Raw genomic sequence first — 17,487 nt, forward strand, 5'->3', positions numbered from 1 at the left:
CAGAAACCCAGCCTAAAATCCCAAACAGCAAAAAACTACCGAGAGGAACCAGGCTATGAGGGGTGGCCAGTCCTCTTCTGGCTGTGCCGGGTGGCGATTATAACAGAACATGGCCAAGATGTTCAAATGTTCATAGATGACCAGCAGGGTCAAATAATAATCATCACAGTGGTTATAGAGGGTGCAACAGGTCAGCACCTCAGGAGTAAATGTCAGTTGGCTTTTCATAGTCGATCATTCAGAGTATCTCTACCGCAACTGATGTCTCTAGAAAGTTGAAAACAGCAGGTCTGGGACAAGGTAGCACGTTCGGTGAACAGGTCAGGGTTGCATAGCCGCAGGCAGAACAGTTAAAACTGGAGCAGCAGCACGACCAGGTGGACTGGGGACAGCAAGGAGTCATCAGACCAGGTAGTCCTGAGGCATGGTCCTAGGGCTCAGGTCCTCCAAGAGAAAGAGAATTGCCCACGGACACAAACTATTGCAGCATAAATACCGGAGGCTGAGACAGGAGGGGTTGGGAGACACTGTGGCCCCGTCCGACGATACCCCCGAACAGGGCCAAAGAGGCAGGATATAACCCCACCCACTTTGCCAAAGCACAGCCCCCACACCACCAGAGGGATATCTTCAACCACCAACTTACTATCCTGAGACAAGGCTGAGTATAGCCCACGAAGATCTCCCCCACGGCACGAACCTGTGCTCATGAATCCACGCTCATAAATCTGTATGAAGTCCATGTTTAGCCAAGTCCATAACACAAAACTAGGCTTATTGTACAAAATAAATGTAGAATTGTGCTTCAATCTTTTATTTAATCTCCTGGCGATTGGAGTCAGCCATTTTGTAAAACAAGGCTAATAAATAACTAGATGGAAGTCGTCACATATAGATAAGCATTACAGATATTATAAACAAGTGGACCGGCAACATTTTGAACATGGAACGCATACGTCTCATTCCTACGTAGCTCATATGACACAGCTGTAGAAAAATATATCTGACCCTACCCACCACCAAAAAGTTAAAACGACATAAAAGTCTAACAAACACAAAGCGTCTGCTAAATGGATGAGTATAGTACATCATGTCTGTAAGGCATTATTAGACAGAAGCTCTGACAACAGCACAGTGTATGAGTGTCCAGAACATGGCAATGTAGCTGAGACTGACAAGACGTCACAGTTTGACAAGACACGAGGGAACTACTGGATGTGCAAAACGACAGTCTCTCTTTAAAAAGACAGACAGCGTGTCTTTCTCGCAATCATGATTGTGGTACAAACAAGATTTCAGAAATACAGTAAAAAGTCAGAAGAAAAAAAGTCCCAAAATGTAAATGTTCATTTCATTTATCATTCAATTCTTCCCAAGGTGCATTTGGTTCTGGGTTCCACTTCATCCACACCCGATGTACACAACTTTCTCATACCCCCTCCCTCTCACTCCAGGTCCTGCAGGTTGATGGTGCTTCCTGTAAACTGGGAGTTGTCCGAGCCATTGTCTTCCTCCGTCATAGCAGGAGGTTCCTGAGGAAAGGTAGACAGAAATGACTCATTTAGTTCTACTTCAATTACAGTACAGGCAAATACACCCCAATTATAGTACAGGCAAACACACCTCAATTGCTTACATTCAAATACAGACCTAACTAAAAAGCTTAGCCTAAATCCCCTCCATCTTTATCTTTAAAACATCTCCATTTCAGGATTGCATTGGTTTTCAATTAATTGAACTGGCAGCTCACTACATATCTGACTACCTATGGAGGACACATTGTTTTGTCCAGTTAAAAAGAGACTCTCCACCACTTTAAAACCTCACATTAATGATGTCCAGCACCATACCAGTGTCTAGATAGGTTCAAATGTTGATTTTCTACATCTGTATAACAAACGGTGCTAAGAAATAACCCTTTATGATTTCATGGGGAGTACTCACCTGTAGGATGTTGACTGGCAGGTCCACGGTCAGCTGGGAATGGGAGCTGGAAGGCCGGGAGCTCAGCTGGAAGGCTAGGTCCCCTTCACTGGCCGGGTCATCCTGACACAGACAAATACTTCATATGAATCCATAAATCACATTACATTCAAAAGGTCAGATGCATGGATACTAAAGAACCTTCTCCATATAGCCAGGTGGCCCCTGCCAGCGGACACACACGCACAAACTTATTTTGGCCTGTAATAATGCCTTCACCTTGGCATTCTGCTCTGTGCTTTATAGAAAGAAATGCTGAAAAAGTTGTTTTTTTAACAGCATTCTAAATGTTGTTGTTAGAGAACCTTCTCACCTGCAGGAGATGCATTTGAACATACTGGGCCCCTGTGACAGGGTCACGGATAGTCAGTCCCCCATTGGCTGCTGCAGAACCTTCAACAAAATGGGTGCTTGTGGGAACCATTGGCACTGAGGCGCTGCTGGCCTTCCCGCCTTTACTCGTCCTCTGGCACAATCCTGAGCTTGCTGTGAAGACAATGACAACAAAAAACAGCTTTTGAATGCAGATTCAGTTTCCACAAGCACTGCTACAAAACAAATGCTAGCTTGGATGTTTTTATTAATTTATTTATCTAGGCAAGTCAGTTTAGAACAAATTCTTATTTACAATGACGGCCTACCCCGTCCAAACCCGGACGATGCTGGGCCAATTGTGCGCCGCCCCATGGGACTCCCAATCATGGCCGAATGTGATACAGCCTGGATTCGAACCAGGGACTGTAGTGACGCCGCTTGCGCTGAGATGCAGTACTATAAACCGCTGCACCACTCGGGAGCCCAATATGCAACCAACAAAGACATTGTTCCTGTTCTACACTAGACCCATGACGGAGTTGAGTGTGTGTTATAATGTACCTGAGCAGGTGGGGCCGCTCTGTTTCCTCTTCTTGGCCAGCTGGATGGCTCTGTAGTCGGTCCGCGCTGAACCACTACTCTCCTACAAGACAGACGCATAAAAAAATGCAGTGACTCACAAAACAACAACATCGCGTCTCAAAGGACGTCAGACCTCAAACGGATGTCAAATGGGTTTGGGGTAGGGAGATCTGACCCTAGATCTGTGGTTATAAAGAAAAACTTCAAATAAGGGTACACTACTGAGTCTGCATATTCCAAAAACAGATCACTACAGATGAAATATGATACTGTTTTATTTAATTCTGTGAATAGACCTCTCACCAGAGCGTTCGTTTAGTAAGCCACTCACCAGAGCGTTCGTTTAGTAAGCCACTCACCAGAGCGTTCGTTTAGTAAGCCACTCACCAGAGCGTTCGTTTAGTAAGCCACTCACCAGAGCGTTCGTTTAGTAAGCCACTCACCAGAGCGTTCGTTTAGTAAGCCACTCACCAGAGCGTTCATTTAGTAAGCCACTCACCAGAGCATTCGTTTAATAAGCCACTCACCAGAGCGTTCGTTTAGTAAGCCACTCACCAGGAAGGAGTAGGCTGAGATGTGGCTGAGCACGGAGTCCTTCTGTGGGCTGAACGTGCTGCCGCCGCCATGGCCCTTAAACTGGGTCAGCACCTTGTCCCCCTCGTGCTGTCCCAGCACCTCCACACAGTCCAGCCTCGGCCTGCTGCCACCCTTGCTCCCTCCAGCCTCAGCCACCTTAGAAGGGGACGAGTGGAGCTCGGGCCCGGGGGGCACGGCCAGGGTTGAGGGGGAGGGGGGACAGTGCACTGGAGGAGCTGAGGATGTGGTGGTCCGCGGAGGAGCTAGCAGCCTGCATGGTGAGGACTGTGAGGGAGCCTAGGGCCTCGGGGGTGACCGTCTGCAAGTCGTCCAGGTGGAGGGTGCCCCGAGAAGGGAGGACTCCCCCGACCATGTCTTCCCCGGCCGCAAGGATGAGCGGTTCCAAGGAAGCTTTGGCCACGGTGGCGCAAGGCCCGGACGTGCACAGGGCTGAGCTAACCGAGGCAGGGTCAATGGCGAGGATTCCCGAGCTGACCAGTGACAGGTCCATGGCGAAGGCGCCCACAGGCCCTGTGCTGCCTATAGGCACGGGACCCCTGGGCACAGCAGAGAACAGGGAGCTGAGGTCCAGGTGGGCCAGCTGGTCGCCCCCAGAGCCGGTTCCTGTGGTGGTGGAGTTGCTGACAAGCTCGCTGCTGGGGGTCAGGGTGGGAGTGACCTCCAGCTGGCTCAGCATGTCTGATTGGAGGAGACAGAGTCATTACACAGGAAGTGGGGGTATTTGAGCATGTGTTTCTTGAGGAAGTGTGCACGTGTGTGTTCCGTACCGGGGTTGAGGTGGTGGTGTTTGAGCATGTGGCTCTTCAGGCTACTGCGGGAGAAGTGCTTGCTGCAGTTGGCCACAGGGCAACTGGTCCTCAGGCTGCCCGCATCCTGCCTGTGTTTCTTTGAGTGGATATACAGACTGCTCCGCGCTGAGAACTTGGCACTGCAGCCTACAACACAGTAAAAAGGTCTCCATTAACCCTACATGTGTAAAATGACCAGACACAAAAAAAGTGACAGTGGCACAAAGGAGTGATGCCTACCATCTACATGGCACTCAAAGGGCTTGGTGCCCAGGTGGGTGATGCTGTGGCCCTTGAGGTGCTCTGCCCGGGTGAAGGACTTTCCACAGCCCTCTTCTGGGCAGGTGAAGCGCCTGTCGTCGTCGTGCTTCCTGGAAACAACAGTCGGGGGGGGCAATGTAATTCAAGGTTTAATTTATTTGTAATACATACTGTACCAGACAAAAGTTTAGACACAACTACTCATTCCATATTTTTACTATTTTCTACATTGTAGAATAATAATGAAGACATCAAAACAATGAAATAACACATCATGTAGAGTCATGTAGAATCATGCAACCAAAAAAAGTGTTAATCAAAATATATTTTTTATTTGAGATTCTATAAAGTTTGCCTTGACAGCTTTGCACACTGATGAAATTGCTATACAATATTATCTTGTTTCAATCTAATGCACATTCAAATTTTACAAATCAACACTGTAGAGCTCTCCCTGTCCTCTGCCGTGCCCTGACTGTATTACTGCTGGTTATATCTGGTAATGTGCATGTATACCCTGGCCCATCTACTGTTGCTAGCCCCAACTCTGATTTGTGCTCTGATATCTGCTTCAATGATTTCTGCCCTCGTAAAAGCCTGCGGTTTCTGCACATTAACACTAGAAGCTTATTACCTAAAATGGATCAAATGAAAGTGTGGGTTCACAGCTCCAGCCCAGATGTGTTGGTCATTACTGAGATGTGGTTAAGGAAGAGTGTTTTGAACACTGATGTTAACCTTTCTGGTTATAACCTTTTTCGGCAAGACAGATTTTCCAAAAGGTGGTGGAGTGGCAATCTTTACCATGGATCACCTTCAGTGCTTGGTTGTCTGAACCAAGTCTGTTCCCAAACAATATGACTGGATGGTTTTACGCATTAAAAACTTTCAAATAAGTCTTTGTTGACTGTTGCTGGATGTTATCGGCCACCATCATCACCTCCCTGTACCCCAAATGGCCTAAGCTCTCTCCTGGCCCCTTACACTAAGTCTCAATTTGTCCTACTAGGTGACCTAAAGTGGGACATGCTTAAACCACCTGACCAAGTCCTAAAGCAATGGGACTCCCTAAATCGGTCTCAGATTATTACCAATCCCACAAGGTATGACTCCAAACACCCAGAAAAGGCTACTCTCCTTGATGTCATTGTTACAAATAATCCTGATAGGTATCAGTCTGGTGTTTTCTGTAATGACCTTGGTGATCACCGTTTTCAGCCTGTGTTCGTAATGGCTGCTCAGTGAAACGATCTGTCCTGATTTGTCATAGACGCTTGCTAAAAAACTTTAATGAGCAAGCCATCCTTCCTGACCTGGCCTCTAAATTGGCATAGACTCAGCTTGATCTCCTCTGTCCAAGATGCTTGGATCTTTTTTTTTGATTTTCAGTGGTATCGTTAACAAAGACAATGAGAATTAAACAGGTTCAGCCACTGGTTTGACCGTGATCTGGCAGAGTAACTCCACCTCAAGAATTACATTTGGCAAATCACTCGGCACACGAATACTCAGGCTGACTGGCTCTCGTTCAGGCAAACTAGAAATAAGTGCACTCAGGCTATCCGGAAGGGCAAAGTTACTTTAATAAGCACTTCTCTCTCTGTGGGTCTAACCCCAAGGAGTTCTAGAAAACAGTTAAAGACCTGTAGAATAAACCCTCCTCCTCACAGCTGCCCATGTCCATTAATGTTGATGATGTGGTTGTTATTGATAAGGAGCACATGGCTGACCTCTAATCACCACTTTATTAAGTCAGGATTCTTATTTGACTCAGCCATGCCTCCTTGCCTGTCCAACATTTCCCCATCTCCCACCCCCTTCTAATGCGACTATCCCTAATGCTCCTCCCTCTTTTTCCCCTGCCCCGCTACAACGTTTCTCCCTGCAGGCAGTCATTGAGTCAGAGGTGCTAAAGGATCTCCTAAAACATCTGGTTCAGACCTTTTCTTCTTTAAGGTTGCTGCCTCTTATCGCCATGACCATCTCTGACCTTTTTAACCAGTCTCTCCTCTCTGGGGAGGTTCCCATGGCTTGGAAGGCAGCCACATTTCTATTTTCCCCTGTTTATCAAAAATTTTGGAAAAATTTGTCAATAAATCAACTGACTGGCTTTCTTGATGTCTATAGTATGCAATCTGGTTTCCGCTCAGGTTATGGACGTGTCACTGCAACCTTAAAGGTCATCAATGATGTCACCATTGCCAATCCATGATTCTAAGCAATGTTGTGTTGCTATTTTTAGTGACTTGGCCAAAGCTTTTGATACGGTAGACTATTCCCCTCATGGGCCAGCTAAGGAATATTGGTGTCTCTGAGGGGTCTTTGGCCTGGTTTGCTAACTACCTCTCTCAAAGAGTGCAGTGTATAAAGTCAGAACATCTGCTGTCTCAGCCACTGCCTGTCACCAAGGGAGTACAAAGGCTCGATCCTAGGCCCCACGCACTTCTTTATTTCCTTCAACAACATAGCTTAAGTAGTAGGAGGCTCTCTCATCCATTTATATGCAGATGATACTGCCCCTCCCCGGATTTTGTGTTAAATACTATACAATAAAGCTTTCTTAGTGTCCAGCAAGCTTTCTCTGACCTTAACCTTGTTCTGAACACTCCAAAACAACCCATGCTATATTACGGAGACATCAATTATAGATCGACAGGTAAGGGTGCGATCGAGCGGCTAGATGTCCTTTACCATTCGGCCATAAGATTTGCCACCAATGCTCCTTATAGGACACATCACTGCACTCTATACTACTCCGTTTACCCCTCGCTTATTTCTAAAACTCTCTTAGGCCTCACTCCCCCCTATCTGAGATATCTACTGCAGCCCTCATCCTCCACAAAACAACACAAGTTCTGCCAGTCACATTCTGTTAAAGGTCCCCAAAGCACAAACATCCCTGGGTCCCTCGTCTTTTCAGTTCGCTGCAGCTAGAGACTGGAACAAGCTGCAACAAACACTCAAACTGGAGTATTCATTCAAAGAATCAATCATGGACACTCTTACTGACAGTTGTGGCTGCTTCGTGTGATGTATTGTTGTCTCTACATTCTTGCCGTTTGTGCTGTTGTCTGTGCCCAATAATGTTTGTACCATGTTTTGTGCTGCTGCCATGTTGTGTTGCGCTGCTGCCATGTTGTGTTGCTACCATGCTGTTGTGATCATGATGGGTTGCTACCATGCTGTGTTGTCATCTTAGGCCTCTTTTTATGTAGTGTTGTGTCGCGTTGTGTGTTTTGTCCTATATTTGTATTTTATTTTGTATTTTTAATCCCAGCCCCAATCCCCACAGGAGCCCTCTTGGTAGGCCGTCATTGTAAATAAGAATTTGTTCTTAACTGACTTGCCTAGTTAAATAAAGGTTAAATAAAAAGGTGCACCTTGTACTGGGGACAATAAAAGGCCACTTAAAAATGTGCAATTGTGTCACAACACAATTCCACAGCTGTCTCAAGTTTTGATGGAGTGAGCAATTGGCACACTGACTGCATGAATGTCTACCTGAGCTGTTGCCTGAAAATGTCATGTTCATTTTTCTCCCGTAAAATATTTCTGTCTGTAATAAAGCCCTTTTGTGGGGAAAAACTAATTCTGGTTGGCTGGGCCTGACTCCCCTATGGATGCACCCCTGCCCAGTCATGTGAAATACATAGATTAGTGCCTAATGAATTTATTTCAATTGATTGATTTCCTTATATAAACTGTAACTCAGTAAACTCTGAAACTGTTGCACGTTGCATTTATTTTTGTTCAGTGTATATTATCAATTAGACAAGAGTCTTGACTTAACTATAAATCCAACACTTTCACACAGGATTAATTATTGGGAGGACAGTTGAGAGAGGCCATAAACTAAAAACACAGGACCCACACTGTCACAATACACAATGCCTAAACAGAGGGATGGACAGTTGAGTGAGGGAAAGCTTCAAGTTACCTTTTGTGCCTCAGTAACTTGGACATGCTGGTGAAGGACCAGCCACAGGCCTCTGAGTCGCAGACGAACGGCCTCTCGCCTGAAACCAAAAGCGAGACTTAGCCAAGAGAAACTACTGCTGGTGAAACAAACAAACATAATAATATGAATGTATGTCTCTGTTTTGATCATATCTATCTGTGGCAGTTTTCGTTCAGCTTGTATAGTGTTCAGCCAACAAACAATAAAAAATAAAAGAACGGTCTATTATATATAACATTAAAAAAAAAAAAAACATGGAAATATCACATTTACATAAGTATTAAGACCCTTTACTCAGTACTTTTTTGAAGGGAGTTTCTCCCATTCTTCTCTGCAAATCCTCTCAAGCTCTGTCAGGTTGGATGGGGAGCGTCGCTGCACAGCTATTTTCAGGTCTCTCTAGAGATGTTCCATCGGGTTCAAGTCTGGGCCACTCAAGGACATTCAGAGACTTGTCCCGAAGCCACTCCTGCGTTGTCTTGGCTGTGTGCTTAGGGTCACTGTCCTGTCGGAAGGTGAACCTTCGCCCCAGTCTGATGTTCTGAGCGCTCTGCAGCAGGTTTTCATCAAGGATCTCTGTACTTTGCTCCGCTCATCTTTCCCTCGATCCTGACTAGTCTCCCAGTCCCTGCAGCTGAAAAATATCCCCACAGCATGATGCTGCCACCATATTTCACCGTAGAGACGGTACCAGGTTTCCTCCAGATGAGACACTTGGCATTCAGGCCAAAGAGTTCAATCTTGGTTTCATCAGACCAAACTTGTTTCTCATGGTCAGAGTCCTTTAGGTGCCTTTTGGCAATCTCCAATAGGCCGGTCATGTGCCTTTTACTGAGGAGTGGCTTCTGTCTGGCCACTCCACCCTAAAGGCCTGATTGGTGGAGTGCTGCAGAGATGGTTGACTTTCTGGAAGGTTCTCCTATCTCCACAGAGGAACTCTGTCAGAGTGACCATTGGGTTCTTGGTCACCTCCCTGACCAAGCCCCTTCTTCCCCGATTGCTCAGTTTGGCCGTGCAGCCAGGTCAAGGAAGAGACTTGGTGGTGTCAAACTTCTTCCATTTAATGATGGAGGCTACTGTGTTCTTGGGGACCTTTAATGCTGCAGAAATGTTTTGGTACCCTTCCCCAGAGCTGTGCCTCGCCACAATTCTGTTTCGGAGCTCTACAGACAATTCCTTCGACCTCATGGCTTGGTTTTTGCACTGACATGCACTGTCAACTGTGGGACCTTATATAGACGGGTGCGAGCCTTTCCAAATCATGTCCAATTAATTGAATTTACCACAGGCGGACACCAATCAAGTTGTAGAAACATCAAGGATAATCAACGGAAACAGGATGCACTTCAGCTCAATTGAGTCTTTTAGCAAACGGTCTGAATACTTATGTAAATAAGGTATGTTTTTTATTTGTAATAAATTTGCAAAATAAATGTTTTTGCTTTGTCATAATGGGGTAACGTGTGGAGATTGATGAGGATTTTTTATTTTATTTGATCCATTTTAGAATAAAGCTGTAACTATAACAAAATGTGGAATCAAGGGGTCTGAATACTTTCCGAATGCACTGCATATGTAGTATGGGAACATTTCAGGTGGATGCGACACACAACGCAAGTTCCCTTCTTAACTCCAGACAATGTAAATGGCCCGGAGACCTCTTGAAATTCTAGATGAACAAATCCATCCTTATAAAGTACCTGTGTGGCTGCGCATGTGGATCTTGATGCGACAGGCCTTGTCATAGCGCTTGTCGCAGCCCGGGTAGGAGCAGATGAACTGGCCCGTCTCACGAAAGTGTGTGCGGTTGTGGGAGAACAGGGCACTGTAGGTGAGGAAGTTCTTCTCACAGCCTGAGGTAAGAGACACACACAGGAAAAACACAAATGAACACCAAATCTTTGTGACAATGAAAGGCAATGACAATACGTATAAATAGTGAATACACACATGCATATAAACAGTTAATTCTGAACAACTATTTACTCTGATAGAATTAAGCATGGAAACATGGTCAATGACTTAAAGTAAAAATCCACTAAAAAAAATGTATACAAACAAACACACACAGAGGTCGGAAGTTTACATACACCTTAGCCAAATACATTTAAACTCAGTTTTACACAATTCCTAGTAAAGATTCCCTGTCTTAGGTCAGTTAGGCTCACCACTTTATTTTAAGAATGTGAAATGTCAGAATAATAGTGGAGAGAATGATTTATTTCTTTCATCAGATTCCCAGAAGGTCAGAAGTTTACATACACTCAATTAGCATTTGGTAGCATTGCCTTTAAATTGTTTAACTTGGGTCAAACGTTTCGGGTAGCTTTCCACAAGCTTCCCACAATAAGTTGGGTGAATTTTGGCCCATTCCTCCTGACAGAGCTTGTGTAACTGAGTCAGGTTTGTAGGCCTCCTTGCTCGCACACGCCTTTTCAGTTCTGCCCACACATTTTCTATAGGATTGAGGTCAGGGCTTTGTGATGGCCACTCCAATACCTTGACTTTGTTGCCATTTGGCCACAACTTTGGAAGTATGGTTGGGGTCATTGTCCATTTGGAAGACCCATTTGCGACCAAGCTTTAACTTCATGCCTGATGTCTTGAGATGTTGCTTCATATATATATCTCCATATAAACTTCCTTTCTCACAATGCCAATCTATTTTGTGAAGTGCACCAGTCCCTCCTGCAGCAAATCACGCCCACAACATGATGCTGCCACCCCCGTGCTTCACGGTTGGGATGGTGTTCTTCAGCTTGCAAGGCTCCTCCTTTTTCCTCCAAACATAACAATGGACATTATGGCCAAACAGTTCTATTTTTGTTTTATCAGACCATAGGACATTTCTACAAAAAGTACGACCTTTGTCCCCATGTGCAGTTGCAAACCGTAGTCTGGCTTTTTTATGGCAGTTTTGGAGAAGTGGCTTCTTCCTTGCTGAGCGGCCTTTCAGGTTATGTCAATATAGGACTCGTTTTACTATGGATATAGATACTTTTGTACCTTTTCCTCCAGCATCTTCACAAGGTCCTTTGCTGTTGTTCTGGGATTGATTTGCACTTTTCGCACCAAAGTACGTTCATCTCTAGGAGACAGAACACGTCTCCTTCCTGAGCGGTATGACGCCTACGTGGTCCCATGGTGTTTATACTTGCGTACTATCGTTCGTACAGATGAACGTGGTACTTTCAGGCATTCAGAAATTGCTTCCAAGGAGGAACCAGACTTGTGGAAGTCTACAATAAGTTTTCTGAGGTCTTGGCTGATTTCTTTTGATTTTCCCATGATGTCAAGCAAAGTGGCACTGAGTTTGAAGTTAGGCCTTGAAATACATCCACAGGTACACCTCCAATTGACTCAAATGATGTCAATTAGCCTATCAGAAGCTTCTAAAGCCATGACATAATTTTCTATAATTTTCCAAGATGTTTAAAGGCACAGTCAACTTAGTGTATGTAAACTTCTGACCCACTGGAATTGTGATACAGTGAATTAAAAGTTAAATAATCTGTCTGTAAATAATTGTTGGAAAAATTACTTGTGTCATGCACAAAGTAGTTGTCCTAACTGACTTGCCAAAACCGTAGTTTGTTAACAATAAATCTGTGGAGTGGCTGAAAAACAAGTTAATGACTAATGAAGTGTATGTAAACTTACGACTTCAACTGTACACATACATACATACATACATACATATACACATACATACACACACTTATATTTTTTGCTAAGTCCACTTAATACAGTCCCAAAAGGTTTTACAGTACCAGTCAAAGGTTTGGACACCCCTACTCATTAAAGGCTTTTTCCTTTATTTGTACTACTTTCTACATTATAGAATAATAGTGAAGACATTAAAACAATGAAATAACACACATGGAGCCATCTAGTAACCAAAAATGTTTTCAACAAATCAAAATATATTTTATGTTCTTCAAAGTAGCCACCCTTTGCACACTTTTGGCATTCCCTCAACCAGCTTCACCTGGAATGCTTTTCCCACAGTCTTGAAGGAGTTCCCACATGTGCTGAGCACTTGTTGGCTGCTTTTCCTTCACTCCGCGGTCCAACTCATCCCAAACCATCTCAATTGGGTCGAGGTTGGGTGATTGTGGAGGCCAGGTCACTCTCTCGAACAAATAGCCCCTACACAGCCTGAAGGTGTGTTGGGTCATTGTCCTGTGGAAAAACAAATGAAAGTGGGACTAAGTGCAAACCAGATGGGATGGCGTAACACTGCAGAATGCTGTGGTAGCCATGCTGGTTAAGTGTGCCTTGAATAGCAAATATATTACTGACAGTGTCACCAGCAAGGCACCCCCACAACACCTCCATGATTCACGGTGGGAACCACACATTCTTAGATCATCCGTTCACCAACTCTGCTTCACAAAGACATGACGGATTGAACCAACAAAAATCTCAAATTTTGACTCATCAGACCAAAGGACAGACGTCCAACAGCTTAATGTCCATTGCTTGTGTTTCATGGCCCAAGCAAGCATCTTCTTCTTATTGGTACCCTTTAGTAGTAGTTTCTTTGCAGCAATTCGACCATGAAGGCCTGATTCACAGTCTCCTCTGAACAGTTGATGTTGAGATGTGTCTGTTACTTCAACTTTGTGAAGCATTTATATGGGCTGCAATCTGAGGTAATGTTAATAACTCGAATGAACTAATCCTCTGCAACAAAGGTAACTCTGGCTCTTCCTTTCCTGTGTTGGTCCTAATGAGAGCCAGTTTCATCATAGCACTTGATGTTTTTTGCGACTGCACTTGAAGAAACTTTCAAAGTTCTTGAAATTGTCCACATTGAATGACCTTCATGTCTTAAAGTAAAGTAATGATGGACTGTCGTTTCTCTTTGCTTATTTGACCTGTTCTTGCCGTAATAGGGACTTGGACTTTTACCAAATAGGGCTATCTTTTGTATTCCACCCCTACCTTGTCACACCACAATTGATTGGCTCAAACGCATTGAGGATTTTTTTTTTAACAAGGAGCACCTGTAAATTGAAATGCATTCCTGGTGACTACCTCATGAAGCTGGTTGAGAGAATGCCAAGAGTGTGCAAAGCCGTCAAGGCAAAGGGTGGCAACTTCGAAGAATCTCAAATATAACATTTTCATTTGTTTAACACTTTTGGTTACTACATGATTCCATATGTGTTATTTCATAGTTTTGATGTCTTCACTATTACTCTACAATGTAGAAAATAGTAAAAATAAAGAAAAACCCTTGAATGAGTAGGTGTGTCCAAACTTTTGACTGGTACTGTAAGTAGTTGGGATAATGGATTTTCAAGCAAATAGTGCTTTCAAGACAACTGGGTACTCAGGGGGAGAAAGAAAAAGAGTAAAATCATGACTTCAGTGATCTTCAGGTCAGAGCTCTAGAAAGATGTGTTTCCGACTTGGATGACCGTTCAAAACTATTTTTCCCCCAGTCGGAGCTAGTGTAACAGTGTAGGTTCCGTCCCCCTCTTCGCCCCAACCCGGGCTCGAACCAGGGACCCTTGCACACATCAACAACTGACACCCCACGAAGCATCGTTACCCATCGCGCCACAAAAGCCGCGGCCCTTGCAGTGCAAGGGGAAACCCTACTTCAAGTCTCAGAGCGAGTGACGTCACCGATTGAAATGCTACTAGCGCGCACCACCGCTAACTAACTAGCCATTTCACATTGGTTACACTAGTCGTCGTCCCCCCCCCCCAAGTTCTCATTTGTCTTTAACACACTGAAGTCAAACATTTCCAGGTTGTTTTGAACAGAGCAATAGTGTCACTTAACACATCATGATAATACAAAACACATCATCATGATGATGTGGCAAGTGACACTCTTGGTTTTCTTCTTGAAAGCACCAAGGTAAAATCACAATGTCAGTGATCAGGTCAGAAAGGCGGAGCTCTAGAAAGATGCCCACCTTCCCAACATGGAATTCCGAGTTGGATGACCATTTTTCCCCAGTCTGGGCTCACCCCCCCGATCCTATATCTTGAAAACTTGACCGCTGACATGCAAAACATTTTAGGACTGTATCAACAGTGAGTGGACTAATGAAACAAACACCAAAATAGTTTGAGTGGTATTTTCCTTTAACACAAACATGAGTCAAATTCAACCACACTAAAAAGTAATTTGCCTCACCTGGAAACTCGCACTTGTGCGGCCTCTCAGGTTCAAAATGGGCCCGCTGGTGATTGGTCAGCCGGGTAGCGCTGCGGAAGCGCTCGCTGCAGATCTCGCACACAAAGGCGTTCTCCTGGTCGTGCTGCTTCACGTGCGCCTTCAGGTTGTAGACCGTGGTGAAACAGCGGCCGCATCCCTCCCACTCGCACTTGTGAGGCCGCACCTTGTCGTGGGACTGCAGGTGGCGTTTGAGCTTGTAAGAGGTGGTGAAGGCCCAGCCACAGCCCTCAAAAGTGCACTTAAAGGGCCTCTGGTCCTCAGTGTGGTTAAGAAGGTGCATCTTGAGCTTTTGTCGCGTGTCGAAGGTGCTGGGGCAGCCGCGCTGGGGACAGCAGTACATCGTGACCAAGGCACCTTTCTTGGAGAGTCCCAAAGCGCCGATGATGCCGACAGGCTGGAAGCCGTCATTGTCGTCACAGTCGACCGAAGAACCCTCTGGGTGCTGGGAAACCAAATCACCTTTGCTTATGGCAAACAGATTCCGGCTCTCCTGCTTGATGACTGGGCACGTTTCCAGGGAGACACCCAACTCTGACAGTGAACAGTTGTCAGCCATAGCCAGTTCCGAGCCACTCACAGACAAACCCAGCTGAGACTGTTCGTGGAGACCTGCCCGAATACCCTCCATGTTGCTTATTTTCCCAATGGATTTGGTCCCGCTATCATAGTTGAGAAGAACTATGTCCTCGTGGTCTTTCATTCCAAGGTGTTCCTTCAAGCCAAACATGCCGTCATCTTTGTGGGTGTAACCATCTGGAGGTGCAGCTAGAGTCAGTATCCCGTTTTCTATGGTTACCATGATGCTTTGGTTGTTTATCATGATGGTTCCAGAGAAGGACTCGTTGGCATCTGCATTGGCTGACAGGCTCCTACCAGTGTCGTAAATTAAGTCTATAGCGTCGCTCATTTCCACAATATCGGTGTTTTCTGAAATCACAGCACTGCTATCTTGAGCTTCGATCTGAGATGACAATTGGTCAGACGTGTTGCTGTCAATGTTTTCAATGCAAACTTGGTGGCAACATAGGTTCTCGACATATTCGTTTGTCAAAGCAGTGTTTTCATTTCCCGTTTCATAACACACAGCCGGTTTCTCATTCGTTACAGTTGCCTCACCATTTGAACTTGAATTTAACAAACTACACAAATGAACAGTTCGTTTCAAGGCCTCTGCTGCTAAATTGTTCAAGTTGTCATCGGATTCAATAAGAACACTGGTTTGAAACTCCACCGAATTACAAGGGTTGATCTTGGAATGTTCAAGCTTCATATTACCGTTTATCGTATCCCCATCTTTAGATGGATTTCCCAGTCTGTCTTTATCTGCCCCATTACCATCATCTTGGACAATGTTGAAAACCACGTAATATTCCTCTGTGTTTTTATTAGCGTTAGCGGTGCTCTCGCTCGCCAATGACTGCAACAGGGAAGCGCCGTCTTCATGTTGCTGCCGTAAAACCGGAGGTTGCAGCTGCTGATATTGTTCCTCTTCTCCTGCAAAGAAAGGCAACGCCATTTGCAATAACTTATCCTCACTTTCAATTTCGTATTTGTAACCAGTCCTAAAAAAATCGTGTGGAGGTAGTTTTGCGTTCAGTTCCCACGCTTTCAAATTATTCATGTTACGGAGCAGTTCCCTCGCTTTCAAAGTATTCATGTTACGAAGTCCCACATTCGCTGTTTGGGTTTGAAGTGGGCTATTGTTTTTACCCTTTTGCTTGCAGACGGGCAGGCAAAGAACGCTGCCATTTTCTGCCAGTAGGCGAAATGTAGATGTTCTTGTCCTATTGTTGTTGTCACTTTGAAGTTCATGCGATTCCGAATCCTCCTGTGCTTCATTTTCGCTCGAAATGGAGAGAGAACGTGCCCCTGTGGTTGTCCTAAGGGGAGAAGAACCTGTTCTTTGTGGGGCGCCATGTTGACAGTAAATGTTTTGGGCATGAGAAAGCCCCTGTATTTCCATCTTTGTATCCCTGTAGCAGGACTGCATAAAAGGCCCGCCCTTCACACAAATATGGAAGGAGACCCGGAAACCACTCCACAGTTTATCGTGAACCGTGGCCGAATTTCCCAAGAGGAGTAAACTGTGGAATGGATCCGGCAAAACCATATTCAAAAGCCCCTAAGAGCCTTAATTTATACTCGTTACATTCATGTTATTATCATTGTCATGCGTATTTTCTGAAAGCAAAATTAAGTACAGTATTTTTAAATGTTTTTATTAATTACCGGGGATTGTGTTATTGAGGACCACTAGGTGCCACTATAAGCTCATTTCTGGCCAAATAATTCTACAGAAAGTTGAAAGAAAATTCGAATTTTTAAAAGGAGAAACAAGACATCCAAAGTACTAATCTATTCAAAGCTTTAAAATAAACAAACATTTAGTGGTCTACTATGTTTGAACAGTAACTTATATTACTCAGCCCTTCGCATTCATTACTACGAGGCCAACTGTGCACGCAACTCTTGATAGTCTACCTTTTTTATATATACAAAGAAAGGTAGACTATCAAGAGTTGCGTGCACAGTTGGCCTCGTAGTAATGAATGCGAAGGAAGTTACCATTCAAACACACACATATATATATATATATATATATATATATATATATATATATTATGTATATATATGTATGTGTGTGTGTGTATACATTATATATATATACGTTTGAATATATATATATATATCCCTGAGCTGACAAGGTAAAAATCTGTCGTTCTGCCCCTGAACAAGGCACACTGGGTTCCTAGGCTGCCTTTGTAAATAAGAATTTGTTCTTAACTGACTTGCCTAGTTAAATA

At 44.5% G+C, this 17,487-nt stretch overlaps 1 protein-coding gene across 1 annotated transcript; it reads right to left on the reverse strand.

Annotated features, from left to right (window-relative positions):
• Window positions 1-798: 798 nt before the first annotated feature.
• Window positions 799-16,706, reverse strand: LOC106583635 (zinc finger protein ZXDC-like). The gene is given in 11 exon segments (XM_014168041.2): window positions 799-1,532; window positions 1,945-2,046; window positions 2,297-2,469; window positions 2,860-2,941; window positions 3,436-3,664; window positions 3,666-4,155; window positions 4,245-4,412; window positions 4,506-4,636; window positions 8,464-8,542; window positions 10,185-10,337; window positions 14,642-16,706. Coding segments are annotated over 11 exon segments (3,726 nt in total). The 5' UTR covers window positions 16,674-16,706; the 3' UTR covers window positions 799-1,445.
• Between the last annotated feature and the right edge of the window lie 781 nt (window positions 16,707-17,487).

This window comes from Salmo salar, chromosome ssa22, assembly GCF_905237065.1.
Source record: "Salmo salar chromosome ssa22, Ssal_v3.1, whole genome shotgun sequence".
In the NCBI taxonomy this organism is placed as follows: domain Eukaryota; kingdom Metazoa; phylum Chordata; class Actinopteri; order Salmoniformes; family Salmonidae; genus Salmo; species Salmo salar.